The sequence below is a fragment of the Saimiri boliviensis genome, chromosome 1 (assembly GCF_048565385.1).
Source record: "Saimiri boliviensis isolate mSaiBol1 chromosome 1, mSaiBol1.pri, whole genome shotgun sequence".
In the NCBI taxonomy this organism is placed as follows: domain Eukaryota; kingdom Metazoa; phylum Chordata; class Mammalia; order Primates; family Cebidae; genus Saimiri; species Saimiri boliviensis.
In genome coordinates, this window is record NC_133449.1 from 218,244,063 (window position 1) to 218,263,670 (window position 19,608).

Consider the following 19,608-nt stretch of genomic DNA (forward strand, 5'->3'; position numbering starts at 1 on the left):
AAAAAATTAAAGATAGAACTACCAAATGATCCAGCAATCCCACTTCTGAGTTATTTGTCCAAAAGAAATGAAATCAGAATCTTGAAGAAATATTAGCACTTCTATATTCATTGCAGCACTATTCATAATAGCCAAGATGTGCAAACAACCAAATGTTCATTGACAGGTAAATAAAGTATATATAGACATACAGTGGGCTACTACTCAGCCTTTAAAAAGGAAATTCTGCAATCCGTGATAGCACAGATGAACCTTGAAGATAAAGGTGATCTTTTAAAAGGGGAAGCCACCCCTTTGCTATATAATACCTGTATGCTATTTGGTGGAACATTCAGGAAAGAAACCAAACTGCCTCTGATACTTCTTGAGTATTTTTCTAGTTTCTGTGAGTGTTCTTACCCACTCTTTTAAGTCTTTAATTAAATGACCACTACTTCCCTCCTGTAATGTACAAAAGTCTTCAAAATGATTTTGATGAATGCACGGAGTAAGGATATATAATGTGATGCAGGATGGTGGACTGTTGACACACTTCATGAGTCAGTTTTGAGAACATCTTTTAATCACGGAATCTATTATTACTTTATTATTGTAATTTTCCTAATTTTCTTGCTCTGAATTCCCAGACTTTTTTTTTTTTAGGCAGAGTCTGTCTTTATTGCCTAGGTTGGAGGTGCAGTGCAACAATCTTGGCTCACTGAAACCCCTGCATCCCGGGTTCAAGAAATTTTCCTTCCTTAGCCTACCAAGTAGCTGGGATTATAGGCATCTGCCACCATGCCTGGCTAGGCTGGTCTTAAACTCCTCACCTCAAGTGATCTGCCTGCCTCGGCCTCCCAAAGTTCTGGGATTACAGGTGTGAGCCATTGTGCCCAGCCCCCAGAACTTTTCAGTCTCTCTCTCTCTCTCTCTCTCTCTGACACACACACACACACACACACACACACACACACACACTTACCTTTGAAATAAATGTAATCATATCCCAAACTCAAAATAGTGATGTTGACATGGTTTGCATTGTCTCTTTCCTTCATTAGTGTTACCAAACAAATGCTAGCAGTACAATCCTAATTAAAAACAAAAAACAAGTTTGTGATTTGTTTACAAACTCATAAAGCTTTATCACAGGCAAAAAGTAAAGTTTGACCTTGCTAAAATTTGAATTATTGTATCTATTAGAAAGCAGTGATTACTTATGTTTTTTCACAGATCTAAAATACTATTTCATGTACTGAAAGTGCTCATTAATTTCTTGGGCTATGTCAGCTTTAGAAATTTTGGCTCCAACCTTGGTTCTCACAGGTAGATCCAGTTGGTGAGTTCACTGCAGAGGCCAGCTGGGAACTGAACTGAGACATCCACAGTACTCCCAAGGACCATGACAATAGTACTAGACAACAGTATGCCATTGTCACAGATGATAGGAAATGTGGTTATTCTCCATTCGTGTTTCTTGAAACCATGTAATTTACTTTATAAAAGATGTCTGTTAGCCATAAATCAATGATACTGAAGCATCAGTAAATGGGTTGTTTTGAATAAATTCTTTGTTAAACCCCTTTATCTCCAGTGTAGTCAATTCCTAATTAAGTAGTTGCCTAACTTGTCAAGGTGGCTTGAATAGTTATAGATTACCATGAAAACAATGTTTTTTTTTTTTTCGTTAGGAATATTATACATGTATTCACTGTGTGTGCTAGCTAGTATGTGCTATAGTTTAATAAAGCATCTGGGGGTTTCTAAATGTTTATAAAGGTGAGTTTGCTTTTCTATTGCAGTGTTGACATTTTTATGGAATAAAAGTATGGGTAGGTGAGAATAATTAAGAATAAAATCAGAATGTACCAACTACATTTTATCAACATCAATCATCTGAGTTGTATTTTATTTCATTGGTTGGTCAAAAAGACTAGAAGTGGCTGAATGTGGTGGCTCACGCCTATAATCCTAGCACTTTGGGAGGCCAAGGCAGGAAGATTTTCTGAGATCAGGAGTTTGAGACCAGGCTGGACAGCATGGTAAAACCCTGTGTCTACTGAAAATACAAAAAATTAATTGGGCCATGGTGGCATGTACCTGTAATCTGAGTTACTTGGGAGGCTGAGGCAGGAGAATCCCTTAAACCTGAGAGGCAGAGGTTGCAGTGAGCCAAGATCATGCCACTGCACCCCAGCCTGGGCAGCAGAGTGAAACTCCATCTCAGAAAAAAACAAACAAAAGACTAGAAGAGATGCAAGATAATGAGTTTCCTAGCCTCAGTCATTTGGTCCATTCTTTAAACCAGGCGTCCCCAAACTACGGCCCGCGGGCCGCATGCGGCCCCCTGAAGCCATTTATCCGGCCTCCCGCTGCACTTCAGGAAGGGGCACCTCTTTCATTGGTGGTCAGTGAGAAGAGCACGGTATGTGGCGGCCCTCCAACGGTCTGAGGGACAGTGAACTGGCCCCCTGTGTAAAAAGTTTGGGGACGCCTGCTTTAAACACTACTCCTAGAAAATGTGGTCCTTTGACTTGGCTCCTGCTAGAGAAGCCTTGGAAGTGTGGGTCTATAACATTAACAATTAAAAGGCCATATGGAACATAGGAATGGCCTTGGTGCTTTCTTTGTTTCTCCCAAAGTCAGGGTGTAAGGGAGATCCACTCTGGCATCCAGACACTTTGAGGTCAATATCACTTACTTATCTGATTGAGACTTAACCTCAAACAAATCTACCCAGAGGCCTTAGGATCTTAAGTTTTGGTAAACACAAGGTAAAATTGATTGAGAGTTTAGTCCCTAAATGGGATTTTTTTTCATACATCCATTATGTTTAAACTTTCCTGATCAGACTTGGGAGGCATGGAAAATGTTGATTAAACCTTAAAGTACCTCAAGAGATTGAAAATCAACGCAAAACTCAAGTTCCAGAATGAAATTCTGTGTTTTGTTTACTAAGATTTTCATTCAACTGGTATTTCCTGTCTTGTTAGTAGAAATTCCACCAGTTCTATCACCATCACCATCCTGTAACCCATGTGCATACCTCTCTGCACTTATATCCAAATTATGAAAAATCTTTTTGAATGTTCTAAAATACTAAAAATATAAAACCAAAACAAATGCAAAAAAGTAATCACAAAAATGCAGAGAAGTGAAGACGTTGCCAAGGAAATGTTAGGTGTCTTACAGAGGAAAGAAAATGTGATGGAGATGGGGTATACAGAGTTTATGTTTGGAGTGATGAAAACATTTTGGAAATAGATAAAAGTGATGCTTTACATTGCACCACATCATGAATGTAATTAAATCACTGAATTATACCCTTAAAATGGTTAAAATGATACATTTTGTATGTATTTTACTACAATTTAAAAAAACTCCAATAATGTAATATACCAAATACCATTGAAGTATACACTTTAAATAGGTTTTATGGAATGTGAATGATATCTCAGAAGAGTGTTAAAGAAATGTCATGGAGAAAAAGAAGATCATGCCTACTGAAAGAGAAAGACCACAGGTGAAGTGTTACAGTCCTATCCTTTCAGTGTTCATTTTTGAGAATTTGATTTTATTTGCCCCTGCATAGTACTACATAGCAGATATCCCACTTTTATGCACATTTAGAGGAAACAGAATGGCAAACTATTGTTGCTTGTTGGCATATGAATCTTACTTCTTTTTAGCACTCTGGCTGGTAAAACCTTGGGTTTTCCTTCTAATACTTAAAAGAATCAAGTGGAACACTGGCAGGTAGCGCTTGTGATTTTTTTTTTTTTATCAAGATGGCAATTTGGATAGTAAAAGAAATCCAGCAACCTGAAGTAAGAAAGGTGTCCCTGATTGGTCATTTTTTTCTTTTTGGTCAGGTTTTCTCAAAATTTGGCAACATGTAGCAAAGAAAATAGCTATCAACAATAGCCTTTGTTAGATAATTAGATGTCTAATGTATTTTTTTTTTTTTTGTAGAGATAGTTTTGCCATATTACCCAGGTTAGTTTCAAACTCTTGCACTCAAGAGATCCTCCCGCCTTGGCCTCCCATAGTGCTGGGATTACAGAGATGAGCCACTGCTCCTGACCCTTTGTTTTCTACTTAAAGTAACAGTCTACTTTTCAAAACTCAATATAAGATGAAGGAAAAGGAGACATTTTATAATTTATCAAGATGAATAATGCCACCTCAGGCTTTATAACAAATAAAGCCACCCTTAATAGAGATGATAAAACACTTGGATCTTTTAATTATGTCCCTAAGGAAAATTATTAATAGAACAAAATTATCTCTTAACCTTTAACTTTTCTTGAGATGATACTGATTTTCTCAAAAATACTCAAGAATTCCAAAATAAACGGTCAAAATGCCTTCCTTAGGACAAACTTGTCCTGTTCCTGGTAATTCTTCTGGAACTCCGGTCAACAAAATCATCACGAACACAACAGTGTTTGTTCTGGGATAGACTTTCTGATGTCTCATTCCAAAGCAAAGAAGGATGGAAAAATCCAAACCGAGAAATGTTTCTCCAAAACAAACTCTCTATTGTTTGAACGATCTTCTTCTTAGCTGCATGAAAGTGCTTGACGGAGTTATTTTTAACTGGGGACAGAACATTCATTCTGGGAAGTGTTCAGATCCCTGATTTTGTAACGAGCAGAAATACATACTGTTGAAAGACTAGGCCAACTTCAGTACTCCCATCAACATTTAGGTGCGGGATCATCAACAGACAGTTCATTTTACAGTTTTCGGGAATTAAAGTCTTCTAGTTGCAGTGCAGTCTTGAATCTGGAAAACCTGGATTCATGCAAGATGGCACAGGGTGCTTGTCATCATCTACACAGAGAGTTAGCTTTTTTTGCCCATGCACAATGTTTCTTTATAAATAATGAAGCTGGATGATACCAAATAGATTCTATTGCTTTATTGACTATTACTTTCATTACACAATGTTAGGCATATAGGATGATTAAAAAAAAAACTAATATTTTTGGAATATGAACATTCTATTAACTGATACAAACCGATCCTATCTTTCTCATAGTAGTGAATTTTCAGGTCGCACACAATCAGTAACTTATATTCCAAACACAACAATCACTTTTGTGTTAATCATCCAGTATAGTTCACAGGTTCTTATTCCACAAGTGCATGTACTTAAAGAATTTTAGCACAAAAGCTGATACAAATATGAATGTGTGTTCAGTTGAATGGTTAATGAGGTGCTAGAGGTGAGTGTCGGCGATGGGTATCCTCCTGAGTTCCACGATCTGGGAGTCAGTCAAGGTGCCCCCCTCCTGGCTGCCTTGACCAGATTCATTATCACTGATACTGAGACCAGCACCTGCCACAGAAATAGAATGAACACAAAAATCCAAACCATTAGTGCAGTGAATTCTTAAGAATCAATTTACATTAGGTCCAAATTTGTTTATTTCTATTATATGAGTGAAAAATGAGCACTACCTTTAGAAGACATTATTAATACTGAATGGTTATGAAACTACCTTTTACATTTCTTTTGGTAGTTTTTAAAAATCTACAGATTAATTTCTAAAGACACACATTTGGGTTCTCAATCTTTATTGTTTCTTTGTTTCCACACAGCGAACAGGTGTAACCTACTACCAATAATACAATTTCTCAACTGAGGGCTCAGCAAAATAGAAGATCAGTCAGGTTATTAGACTTTTCAGCAGTGGTGTAGGATTTGCTGTTATAAAACATACAGGCCCCGATTTCACATGCACTGAGTTGGGTAGGTCCATCAGTTGAGACTGAGCGTTGGACAGTTATCTGAGAAGAAAGATAGGCATCTGAGAACACCTGGTGTCACATCAGTGCCCTGAAGACATTGGCTCTGAATGATTAAGATCTGATCCTAAGATAAAAATAATTATGTAACACCGTTCCAAAATAGATCCACACAGGAATTCCACCACAATGGCTGTTAACTAGACAGTGTCCAGAATCTATTTTGAGGAAGCTCCATTATTTGCTATTTTTTTTAACAACTCAGATAATAGAGAAAACTTAAAACTATGCTAGAGTAACACTTTGTTCTTTTCTTTTTCTTTCATATTTCTAGAGAACAATGTTCTTTTCTTTTGTAGTAATGTTCAGAGGAACACATAAAACTCTCACTTTCTCTCTACACAGACACACAGACACACACACACACACACACACACACACACACACACACACACACACACAATGGGGATGTGGTCATAGGACGTGCTGGATGAATCACCAGAGGTTACCAGGGCCAGACCCACTAGACTCTGCAAACAAGGAGGAAAGTGAAAAACCGGTTGCTCAGGCAGCTGGGATTTCCCTTTCCGTCTGAGACGAAGAAAAGGCAATTCTGCAGAGTTGACAGTTACAGGAAAATGGTGAATTAGCTTCAACTTAGCCTATTTGGAGATGGAAGCCAGAACCTACTAGTGACCTTCTAGCCAAGCCCTCCCTCCTCTGGGTCTCTGAACTTCGCACTCTCCTGTTAAAGGCTGCTGTTGAAACTCCACTTCCTCCCTTTGTTTCTGTGACAAGGTACTTGCCCATCTCATCCTCTGATCTGCTGGCTCTTTCTAGACCTCTTCTGCTTTCTCATTTGTCTCTTCCTGCTGCCTCATTTCTGGAGGCCTTGTCTTCTGCTCTGCCACAGGGTCTGCAAGATCTTCTTGCCTGCACTTTCTCCTAATGTCTCACTAGGGTTTCCAAGCTCAGGACAGGGAGCAGCAGGTCACCTCCTTTTTATACCATGTTCTTACGCTGGCACCTCTGCCTGGGGTACTCTTTTCACTTCCCACCTCCTTCGTCTGGCTGCCTCCACTCTTTCTACCAATATAAATTTCACTATCCCTGGAAACATCATGATTCTCATTTAAAATTTCTGACTCTTGATTATGTCCTTCCTATCTTTCTATCTTCCTAGCTCATACGACAGTGCTCAGTACACTGCAGGTGTTCAGTAAAAGTCTGCTGGATGTAGTAATAAGCTGTGCTCTGCATCCTGAGTCACAAACCTGCCTGTTCCATCTTGTTGCCTGCTCTGTTCCTCTGGTCCATTCTGCATTCCCTGCCCTCTCCTTCTCAAGAATAAGCATTAGTTCCTATTGCCAGTTGCAGTGAGTTGGGACCCTCTGCTTTGGCTTTCAAAACAGTCCTTAATCTGTTTCTAGCCTATCAAATAGATGTATCCTTACTACTGCCTTTTGGAGAGCTTTCTCTGAAACTGATCAGGACTCCTGATGTCCTGAATGTACCATGTTAATTCCAGCCTAAGTGTTTTCCTACCTGTCCATCAATGCCCATTTATATCTCTGTACCTTTTTACAGATACTTACTTTTCCATCTCCCCAAAATAGGGAGCTGGAGGATATAAAATGTGAAAAGTCCTCATCCCTGACAAAATTGTTAATCATGTCCCCTTTATTCTCTCACACTGTGCAGGTTTTGATGATAAATTTAATAATACTCCAATGTATAATGTATACATAAGCCATAAAGCAAAATGCTTAACAAACACCCATAAACTCTTTCTTCAAGAACCAGAATATTGACAATGACAATGTATTTTAAAAAATTTAGTAAGTTGTGGCCTGGTGCAGGAGTTCATGCCTGTAATTCCAGCACTTTGAGAGGTTGAGGTGGGTGGATCACCTGAGGTCAGGAGTTTGGGACTGACCTGGCCAACATGGTGAAACACCGTCTCTAATAAAAATACAAAAATTAGCCGGGGACGGTGGTGGGTGCCTGTAATCCCAGCTACTTGGGAGGCTGAGGCAGGAGAATCGCTTGAGCCTGGGAGGCAGACGTTGCAGTGAGCTGAAACTGGGCAACAGACTGAGACTCCATATCAAAAAAATATGTATTAAGTTGCTAAAATTTAACAATTACAATACATTTCACATTAAAAAAAATCAGATTTCTGGTTCCTCTTGAACAAAACAAAAGATCAGGCAACACTGGGCCTGCATTACAAAAACAAAAACCAAAAAACCATGGACCAGGCAGTCCCCTTCAGTTTGTTTCTGTTTTTGCCAAGACCCCTTCAATCATTTATGAAACACCATAAATAATGGTTGGCCCTGAAGCATAAATGCTTGGCCTCTGAAGGTAACATCTGCATCTACGTCCAGGCCTTTGAAGGACAAGGCCAATGCTTCTCTGCCAGGAACAGGAGAATCGTGTTATCTGGAAGAACCTCAGTGAATTGGTAAGATAGCAGTCATTCTACAAGGAGGTGACTGAGGCCCTGGGGCCTGTAGCTAGGAGGAGCTAAATACGGAAGCTCTAGGGAGGAACAGAGAGAACCCCATGATTAGCCTCAGGGAAGAGTGAGGCCGAATGATTTATCTAGTACCAAGGCCCAGTGATTTTAGTGTCTGCCTATTCTCCATCCCACTAGGAATGCTATCATAAAGCATGTGATGGCAACTTGGACAAGGCACACCAGAAAGATGAGCTCTGCATTACTGAAAGCATGCTGAGCTTATTTAGCAACTCAAGATATGCAAGCGTGTTCTAGACTACTCTTGAGTCACCACATCTACCTGACCCACCTCATTATCCTCCTTCCCAATTTCTTCCCAGTTCAAAAAAATGCACAAATACCCAAATACTCATCCCTCACTGAGACTCAGAAAGGGCATATATTACAAACAAGTAACATGCCGAGACCTGGGAGCACAAACCAGGTCTCCTATCTCTGCAATTCATTCATTAAATGAATAGGGAGGTAGTTTGCAGTAAGTGTCCTGATTTTCTGAAAGGTGTTTTCGTGCATAGACTTCAAACCAAAAGTTTAAGAAAAATCCAGTGACTGTGATAACAAGAACACCTTTCTTTGGTGAACAGCACAGGCAATCATAAAGGAACTAAAAGTAATAATTTACACTCATCATGAGCTTCACCTTTTCTTAACATTTTAACATGCTTTGGTTAGGATAGGGTGATTATCAGTCCTTTTTTATAGATGCAGGGACTGAGTGAGGATCAGAGGTGCTAGTTGAGTAGCCCAAATCAATGTGACAATGATCCAAAGACCATACCCTTTCCATCTTTTTCTGAGGAAAAAATTCAAAATCTTTCAAAATTCCACTTTTTCACTTTGATTCTCACCTAACTTTGTTTAGTACACTAGGCTGCAGAAGTTCTTGAAGCTAAATAAGTCATTGTGGTTTGATGTGATATCTTGTAAAGAGAAATTTAATGATGAGTTGGGGAAGTCTGAGTATTTTGGGCCTTGATTCTGAATGTTTTCATTTGTGTTCAAGGACTTGTCACCTATTTTCTTCTCACTGAAAAATAAATCATTTCTAGGTATCCAATAGGGAAATGTTTACCATGACATTTGTGTCTCTGGCCAGGGATAACACCAGGAAGCTAGGGTACTGGGGATGGTGGGGAATCAGGTTAGTCACTCTGGGAGAAGCCCCCACTGAAGAAAGTCTCCTTTCTAAGCCCAATATGCTCCAAGCTTGATATTTTCAGGAATCTTGTCAACTTGGGATCAACATAGAAATGCCAGTACTCAAGGCACACCTTGTTAGGAATGCAAATAGAGACATTCCTTTCCATCCTACCCTCACCCTGAGTCTGGGTTCTAGTTTGTTCTGAACCTTCTCCTCTTCCCTAAAATGAAAGCTGTCCCAGGGTGACTGTTCCATTCTTCTAAAGTCCTAGCTGGGGACACTGATGATACATTAGACAGCTCTATTTAAAAAAAAGGATAATAATAATCAGGATACCACTAGTCTAGAACTCAGTGTCTCATTTGCCTGTGGAAAGGCTGATGGACTTCAAGAACAACTAATTGAAGGACATTATGCCATCTTTTTTTAGATTGAAATGTGGATTTCTCATAGAAAGTCAAATATTTTATCTTAGAAATTAAAAATGTCAATAGTGTTTTCTTTTTCTAAATTTTAAAAAAATTAATATGGTTAAAATTAGATTAAAAAAGAAGTCCATGACTGGTTTATGGGCCAGGTCTTCTATTTTACTTCAAACTATTTTAATATACTTGCCTTTAATGTAAGTTTGAAGTATGCAACAAAGTAGGCGCTAACACAGTGGCTTCAAAAACATTGTCTTGCTCACATCAAAATTTAATTATAGCTGTTAGACATGAATTTGGAGCCTGCTGACGCATTTGTAAATGCTTGTAAAGAAGTGATGATGTTTTCTAACCTGGAAACTGACTCCTTAGCTTTCCCTCTTAGAGATATAGCCTTTCTCATGGTTAGTCTTAACATAATTAAAAAGAGAATGTCTTAGCTAAAGAGTATTATGTCTCCTGCTTGCCCCTTAGAGCAATGGCATTCTGACATTAAATCTCTCTATTGCACTCAGTAAAGACATTCTACCTACTGAATGAATACAAGCATTTTGGTCTGTACTTGAATTTTTGAACATTATTCCTAATAGAAAGATGAAGAATGCTAAGGGAGATTAAAAGGGTACAGGAAATGTTATCTGTGGCTATTGAAAAACCTACTTAGTCACTCTTCCTGAATCCCATGTATCCATCCATCCATCCATCCATCTGTCCATCCATCCATTGATCCATCCATCCAGTATGGAGCATCAACTGAGATACTCAGCACTGTTACATATCCAGGGATACTGAGATGAATCCTGATTTTTCAGAACATAAGCTCTGGCCCAGGACTAGGCCAGATTCTTATTTCTACATATTCATCTGGCCACCCTTCCGCTTCTATGTGGAATTTGCTTTCGACCGTGCTTCCTATTCTTGTGACCCACCTGCTCATTTGTGATTTATTAACCTCTGTCTTGATTATTACACACTCTCCAACACATATTTTAGTGCATAATATCCTATTAGGGGAAGGGAAGTGCATAGAACAGACCTGATTAACAGGTGGTACAATTTAAGAAGGACAGACAAATCACTTTTCATCTGATCCTACCACAGTGTCTGAAGTCCCACAATTAAAAATGAACTTTTTCCACCTTGTAGGCTTTGGTTTTTAAGAGTTTTCTATTCAAATGTTAAAACCATAGAAAAAACTTTTATCTTCTACTTGTTTATAGTATACTTTGTTATGAATGATGCTATAGCTAAGAAAGGAGGAGGTGAAACAGAATGGACATTGAATGTCAAAGGCCATTTTTGCCTTAGATTTGAGACTAAGATAATCTTTGCAATGTCGGATTTTTGAAGTAGAAGGAAAAATAGGAGTTTGCTAGCCCAGTTATTATAGATGAGAAGATGTGGTTAACGATTCGGCTAAAGTCAGTGGTCTATGTGGGAGCTGGCTTCCCCTCATAAGCTAATGCTATACATGGCTCCAGGTCAGTGCCTCTGCAGGATATAAAGCACCTGAAGTAGAAGGCTTCAAGCTGAGATTCCTTTAACTTGTGGTACATGATGCCTTTTCAAGGAGTACAAAGTAGTGTGGAAGGAACAGCTTTAAGGGAATACATTCCCAGATCTTGAATTTCCATCTCTATTATTCTGATGAGTCTTTTTCATTTTCGACAGTCATTTATCAAAACAGATATTTTTATTACTCATGTTGGCTTGTTGAACTGTACAGTAGGAACAATTATAACAGTATAAATGAAATTTTGAACACTTTAGAGTCTTATGGACACAGAAAAAAATAAGTTTTAATTTGAAAATATGTTCTGTTGGAGAGAAATATGAGTAAAATGAATTTCAAGTATAAAATATATTAGAGTAGGATAAAATTCTGTGGAGAAAGTAGAATGGAAATTTAAGTTTGAACAGAAGAGAAAGTAATGTCAAATTTCCAGTGATTAAAAAAATCCTGTTCACAGATTTTAAAAATGAATAACTAGGTATTACATTGCTAAGGTAATTAGCAAAATACCTTTGGGTTAGCTTAAAACAATAATGTAAAAATTTTTTTTTTCAAACACCAAAGGAGAAATACAGTGGAAATTACATTATTTGATACTATTTAAACTCATTATGAAAAACTTCAGATGTTTATTTAAACATATGCAAAAAGCTACATGGCTTTTAAAAGTTGTTTAGGGGTTCAAATGAAAGAGACGTGGAAGATCCACTGTTTCCAGTACTTAACTTGGAGTGGTCCATAGTGAAGGTGGACCTGAGATAGATCAAGGTTTGCAAACTCAGATGTCCTAGTGGCCAAGGAGGCCTGCATAAGCCGGTGACATGGGCCTAGCAGGTACTAGACAACAGAAGAGCTCACGTCCAAAGAGGCTGCTATTACTCAGTCCCAAGCAAGCAGTGCTGTGCTCGAATTCAAAGACTCTGTTGTTAGATTTTTCTAGAAATTATAGATTTTTAGAAACTATCTCTAATTTTTCATATTGGCTTAAAAAATGTTAAGATGTTATAGGCATAAAACAAAGCACTTTGTTGGGCTGAATCTGGCCTTACAGGTCAATTATAACTGCTGTAGATCGAATGGCATGTAGACAGATACTTTACTTGACCAGATTCTACGAGGGGAAAGTGTTCAGTAGGTGGTACTTGATTACTACCATATTTTTGCTAAAAATATAGGGAACCAAGTGTTAGAGATGGTTATTTTGGTCTTTTAAAGTATTTATTTCCCAGTGAGTTCAGGGAACTCTAAAGGAATGCTAAACCAAATCTATAAGTAAGCAAGACATTCCTTACATTCTAGAACCGAATGCACTTCATAGTTGTTATATAAATATAATATCCAATGTAATATAGATCTAATTTAATTATGTTCCAAGAATTCATTTTATGTTTCCGGTGTCATAACTTCAACAACTGATGATGCTGTAGCAGTGGGGACATAATCTGCCCTGAGAATTACTTGTAGTCTGAAAGCCCCTTTTGAGCCCCAAGGAACGTTTTATGCGGCCAATCATTTCTTCCTTCCTGAAACTCCTTCCTCTTTGGTTTTCTTTCTGAACTTGCTACAGTTTCTTTGTGAGACTGTTGTCTAATTCGATTTTTAAATGATAGTATTATCTATAAAATTCTTGTTTTCCTTCCTTCTCCTCTGACTTCCTTATTTCTTTTCCTTTTTTCTCCTCTCTCCTTCCATTTTCCCAGATCACACTTTTTTCATCTCTATAGCTTCAAATATAGTCTCTGTGCTGATGCATTTCAAATCATTCCCTTCCCCTTCCACCCTGGTTCTTCGCCTAAGATCCAAGCCCGAATATTTAGAAGCCACCAGGCCTAATGTTCAAATCTGAACTCATCAGTTTTCTCCTGCAAACAAATAAACAAACAAACGCTCTATATACTTTTCCTTCAGTCAGCCATCGTGGTGAGAAGCATGAACTTTGGCAGATTGTCCCTGAGATTTTCCTCAGCATTCCCCTTGTTGGGAATCTCATCTTCTCATTTTTATTTCCACTCTCCAGATTTGAGGCCTTAACCTCATTCTTTTGGAGCACTGTAATAACCTCCCAGCCTTCCTGATGTTGCTTCTAAATTTATTTCTTCATGCTTTCATAGGAGTTATTTTGCCTCAAAACCCAATAGGAACATGTCATTCCTTTCCTCCAAAACCTATGTGGCTCACTATGCTCTATAAATATCTCAGTCTTTACCCACAGCACCCGAATAGAATTTTAATATCATGCAAAATGTCAGTGACTGTTCCGCTCCCCCAAAATGAATGTATTGCTAGAGTTCTGGAAAGACCAGGTTAAATTAAGCAAGTGGGTTTCCTTGGTCTAGAACATTTTAGAGCTGCTAAAATGCTCGTGTGAATTGTGAATCTCTGCAATTTCCCAAATATACTGGGTCAGGGATCCTCCCATTGAGGAATGACTATGAACAGCTAAAGGAGGGTGTTTGCTGAAACCCAGCTGGGGAGCGAAAGTAGATTACTGATGGTGCCAGCAAGCTACCCATCAGGCCTGCCTTCTGCTGCCTGGCTTCTCTCACCCTCTGCCCCTGTGACACTGCACCACTGGTTCTCCTAAAACAGGCCATACTCCGGTAAGCCTCTGGGCTCCTGCTCATTCTATCCCCTCATATCCCCTCAGTCCCTAATGCCTTTTCCTCCATTCTTTACTTGTTTAAATCCTATACATTCTTCAAGAATTAATAGAGAATTTTTTGTTACCTCTTCATCTCCTCAGTAATTTACAACTTTATCCATGACTTTATTCTTTCTTATGTCATGTTTGTGTGAATGTCTATTTTTCCTAGCAAACTCTAAGCTTCATTGTTTAAATTCATCCATTCATTCAGGATTCAACAATATCTAGCAAAGGTTATTCGAAGCACTATTCTGAATACAGGGTTGAGTTCTTATTCCTTTCAATAGTGATATGGTTTGGCTGTGTCCCCACCCCAAATCTCATCTCGAATTGTAAGATTCAATTGTAGATGTACAATTCAATTGTAATTGTAATTGTATCCCCATATTCTCTACGTGTGGAGGGCAGGACCAGGTAGAGGTAATTGGATCCTGGGGGCAGTTTCCCCCATGCTGTTCTCGTGATAGTGAGTCTCACAGGGTCTGATGGTTTTATGAGTGTCTGACATTTCTCTTGCTTGCACTCACTCAGTCCTGCCACCCTGTGAAGAAGATGCCTACTTCTCCTTTGCCTTCTGCCATCATTGTAAGTTTCCTGAAGCCTCCCCAGCCATGGGGAACTGTGAGTCAATTAAACCTCTTTCCTTTATAAATTGCCCAGTCTCTGGTATTTCTGCAAAGCAGTGTGAGAATGGACTAGTACATATAGGATTTGCCATTCCTAACAAAGCACTTGAGAGGCGGTTGTGGCATACTGGCTGAGAGCACCATCTCAGGACTGGGCGGCCTACATCACCATCTCAGGGCCAGGTGGCCTGCATCACCATCTCAGGGCCAGGCGGCCTGCATCACCGTCTCAGGGCCAGGCGGCCTGCATCACCATCTCAGGGCCAGGCGGCCTGCATCACTGTTTCTCAGGGCCAGGCAGCCTACATCACCATCTCAGGACCAGGCGGCCTGCATCACCGTCTCAGGGCCAGGCGGCTTGCATCACCATCTCAGGGCCAGGCGGCCTGCATCACCGTCTCAGGGCCAGACGGCCTGCATCACCGTCTCAGGGCCAGGCAGCCTGCATCTGCTTTGTGCCACCGCCATTTCTTAACTATGTAACCTTGGACAAGTTATAAAATATGATACATGAAAATATGCTGTTATTCTTAGGAATTCTGGAGTATTTTTCAAGATATAATGCAAAATTTTAACTTCATAATAACAAAAAAATGTTTTAGCAAAGCAATATACTTTATGCCAAACAATAAAATTATAAGACAGTAAAATGCACTTCTGAATAAATATTTCAAAAACTTCAACTGGGCATGGGCATATCTTCTTGCTTATGTGGATATCTAGAAATTGAAAGTTCACTGGGATTTTTATAAGTGTCAGTTCAACATTTTTCTAAGGAAAAACGATTTTTAAACTCCATATTTGATTTGAAAACAACTCAGATTGCTTTTTGGTTTTCTTTCAATGTTCAAAATAGGATTTCTGACCAATCAAATATCCACTATATTTATATTATGAATGCAGTTATAATTTAGACACACTGGAAAGAATGATGTCCACTAACTGTTCCCCCAGGAGCATGTGACCTTTAATCAGGTGTTTTCATGGTCTTTTATTGCCTTAGCATATTTCTAGCATCATATGTTGATGAGTTGGGACCTTAGGACTATGTTCCTCTCATTCTGTAAGAACTATTCACTGGGGTCAAAGTGGAGTGGGACTGAATATATAGGAGGGTCAATGAATTATTGTATGTGATAGCACTCGGAAATTATAGAACTATACCATGCTTATTACGTTGCCTTTGAAAGTTTCTGCTTCAAAAGCACTCCATAATAAGGTCTCTTTGGCAGGCCAGAGACAAAACTCCCACAGTGAGATCCCTATCTACTCTCTATAGCAATCTTCATAGTATACTGGTGTTCTAGCAGGAGTCCAGGACAGGGATATTTACATTTAGTTAGAGTATGCCTTGTTTGAAAGCAACTTGTAATTATTTTTACGTGGTGTTATATTTGATGCCAAGAACAAAATATCCCAGAGTTTTCCTTGAATTAGAAATGGGTCATGAGAATCAAGATGTGCTAAGGGTGACTGACAGTACTTTTGGAACTTTATGGGAAGAAAATATAAATTGTAACATAGTAGTTCTAATGTGGCTCATACATACCAGTTTTTAATGCAAATATTAAATCATCAAACTCCTGGGACTCCTCATCAGCTGTCAGTGACCCCTGGCCATATCCTCCAGAGGGTGGGAACGTGGCTCCATTTTGTGGACTTGGCTTTAAATCAGGGCTGGCCTGACTGGCCTGTTGGAAGGATGCTCTCTCCCAGTCAGGTGGCACCTGTTTGGATTGGGATGGGGGAAGAAGAAACCATAATATGAATGCATTTGCACTCACGATGAAACCCATATGAACAATTGATCTTGGCCTCTCCTTACAAAGACCTTGTTGAGTGGTTACATCATTTTGAAACTAGACCTTTATTTACTTATAAATTTATTTTTTGTAGAGATGGAGTCTCATTACATTGCTCAGGCTAGTCTTGAACTCCTGGATTCAAGAGATCCTGCCTCCGCCTATCATAGTGCTATGATTACGGGGATGAACACCATGCCTGGCCTTAAGTTCTTGTGTGAGGATTGCTTGAGTCCAGGAGTTAGAGACTAGCTTGACAAAATGGTGAAACCCCATCTCTACAAAAGTTTTTAATATGTAAAAAATTAGCTGGTGTGGTGGTGTGCATCTGTAGTCCCAGCTACTCAGGAGGCTGAGGTGGGTGACTCATTTAAGCTCAGGAGTTCATGGCTGCAGTGGGCTATGATAATGCCACTGTGCTCCAGCCTGGGTGACAGAGAGACAGCCTGTCTCTACAAAACAAAACAAAACCTTAATTTTGTCTTTATTATTTAGAAAATTATGTCTCTCCCTGAGACAATTTAATCTGGTGATTCTAAACAATGTCTCTATTTCAATTACTTGTATATTTCTACGCTGTCATGTGTGGGGAAAGAAAATTAATTTTTAACCCAGTAAATACATGTTTTGGTAAGATGCGTGCAAAGAAAACTGTTAAAAAAATATAAGAACTGGAGGATAATTCTGCTAATCCTTTATCTAAAATGCCACACAGGATTTTAAATATAGTAGGTATCTATAAGGACATACTAAATTGAGAAAAATACTTTCATAGCATTCCTCCTTGTTTTTGATTGAATAATTAAAAAGATAGCTCTATCCTGGAATGATTAAATATACTTACATCCCTCTAGGTTACTCATAAACAGCCCCTTAATCCTTCCTTTCTTATACTTTCCCTTCTTTGCATGGCTTTTTAGAATGTCTCTGATAGCACCTCACTGACAGCTGAATCAGTGCCAATTCTAAGCCTCTGAGGAATGCAGAGCACACTTCAGGCTTTGCTCTTGCACAAAACCCAAATGAGCACTCAAGTGGTGGCTCTGGCCCAAGAACTGGACTGTTACAGCTGCTGCCTACCAATATAGGGTGTTCTGAGAGACAGCAAAGACACTTCGTTTCTGAGAACAGTGATCTGAGAACTTTAGATACAAACCTGAGAGGAAAAGATGAAACCTTAAAAAATTTCACTAGGAAGTGGAACATCTAGACCAGCAGTGTCCAGTAAAACTTTCTGCAGTGATACAAATGTGTTGTGTCTATGTTCTCCAATATGGCAGCCACCAAAGGCATGTGGCTGTTGAGCACTTAAAATGTGGCAAGGGTGAATGATAAACTGACTCTTTAATGTTGCCTAATTTTAGTTTAAATTTAAATAGCCACATGTAGCTCATGGTTATTGTATTGGATAGTTCAGATCTAAATAAATGCAAGACTGAGCAACCATTCAAAAAATTTTTTTTAAAGATTCATTTCTGAATTCTTGATCCTAAAAAATCCCTGTTTCCATTGGACCTGCTGTGATGAAGTAAGTCTATTTAACGAACTCTGGGGACGCAGAAATGGTACTAGATTTCCAAAAATTTAAGGACACTAAAGATATATCTTGATTTTTAAAGACTGTACCTGAATTTATAACTGAAATTTTGTAGCCTTTGACCAAAATCCTTCATTTCCTCCACCCCCTGCACCTGACAACCACCTTTCTACTTTGTTTCTGTTACTAGTTAATAATTCTTCATATTAAAATTTCTCATTCAAATTAAAAATATATACAGTACTTGAATTGTAGACATTTATCTTAATTTTAACCTAACATAAATAAAATTACTTTCTATATTGCTATGAAGGACAAAAGGTATCTCTGGGCAGGTAGGTTATCAGTCTATTGATCTATCTATCTACCTATCTCTCCATCCATCTATCTATTAATATAAACTGTTTCCTTTTCAGACAGATGTACCTTCATTTCCTGCCATTTTTCAGGAAGTAAACACAAATACTGTTTCCCTTGGTCCTTTAATTTATAGAGGGCAATACAAGCTCATAAAAAAATAGTAACCAAACACATCTTGGACACTGCAGAAATTTTTAGGGGCCTTTGTTACTATCTCCTCCTGACCAAAGGAATTCAGGGATGTTTTAAAATGTGAGCAGTGGCCTGACTGCTAGGGCAAGCATTACTGACAAGCTGGTGGCAATGGCATTCACGCACAGGAAATCAAAACGATGTGGACAGAATGCAGAGGGCAGTGGGAGGTAGATTTGTACAGAGGAAATCCTGGCTAGATTTTCCAACAGTGCTGCAGAAGCACTCTTCTGAGCTTTTTTTCTAAAATGTTTTCTGGTATTTGAATTGAAAAGAGGTTTGGCTTAATTTCTTTTCTCTGTTTGTTGGGATTGAAGTAGTGAGTTGAAATGGGTGGAGGAAGAGAGCTATGAAAGTATTTTTAGGAAAAATAGCACGTTAAGAACCACTTCCTTGGTAGACTCAGTCACTGGCACATCAAATTAGAAAGATTTTGAAGAAAGAAATGCCAGATTATACTCTATCTGATTACCCAGTACAAATTGCTGATCAGTCTAGTTCACAGGGTGAGGAAGAAAAATAATTAGATAATGGGTGTGACACTATAGTAAGGCAACCAAGTATCATAGGTCAGAAGATGTCAGTATGTAAAAGATTTAAAAGTCACCTAGTATCATTCATCTTTTACTCATATTCATGAGGTGGAGATGCTGTCAATGAGAGATGTGTGTGTGTGCGCGCACACAGAGAGGGGGTGGGGTAGAGAGAGAGAGAGAGAGAGTCAGAGAATGAAAGGGCAAGGGCAGATACCTCCTCCATAGCACTGATGAGATTCTGGGTGGACTTGCTGATTTCCCCTCCAGCAGGAGGCATTCCACTCCCGGGTGTGAAAAAGGCTGTGCTGGGTCCAGGATGCCCATTCATTTCCACAGTGTAACTGGCCTTCATGGGGCAACACATTTGGTTGTGTAAAATGAAATAAACCACGAAAACATAAAGTCCCTGCAAAAAAAAGAACATCAGCATGTCAAAAGAAATTGTGCTACCATAGCTGAAGAATAAACATTCTCATCTGCTATGAAGAAATACTCAAGACAGTAGTAATTTGTTTTTCTTTCTTTGTTTTTTTTTTTTTTTTAGATGGAGTTTCACTCTGTCACCTAGGCTAGAG

General features: G+C 38.9%; 1 protein-coding gene across 3 annotated transcripts in view; it reads right to left on the reverse strand.

The window, feature by feature from the left end:
- Nucleotides 1–4,532: 4,532 nt before the first annotated feature.
- ADGRV1 (adhesion G protein-coupled receptor V1) overlaps nt 4,533–19,608 on the reverse strand; it is a 583,497-nt gene continuing 568,421 nt past the window's right edge. For all 3 annotated transcript variants that reach the window (XM_074383772.1, XM_003920760.4, XM_074383775.1), the window contains exons 88-90: nt 19,248–19,439; nt 16,156–16,333; nt 4,533–5,323 (exon numbers count right to left, since the gene is read on the reverse strand). In XM_074383772.1, the coding sequence (XP_074239873.1) occupies nt 5,205–5,323; nt 16,156–16,333; nt 19,248–19,439 (489 nt within the window). In that variant the 3' untranslated portion in view covers nt 4,533–5,204. The remainder of the gene's footprint in view (nt 5,324–16,155; nt 16,334–19,247; nt 19,440–19,608) is intronic.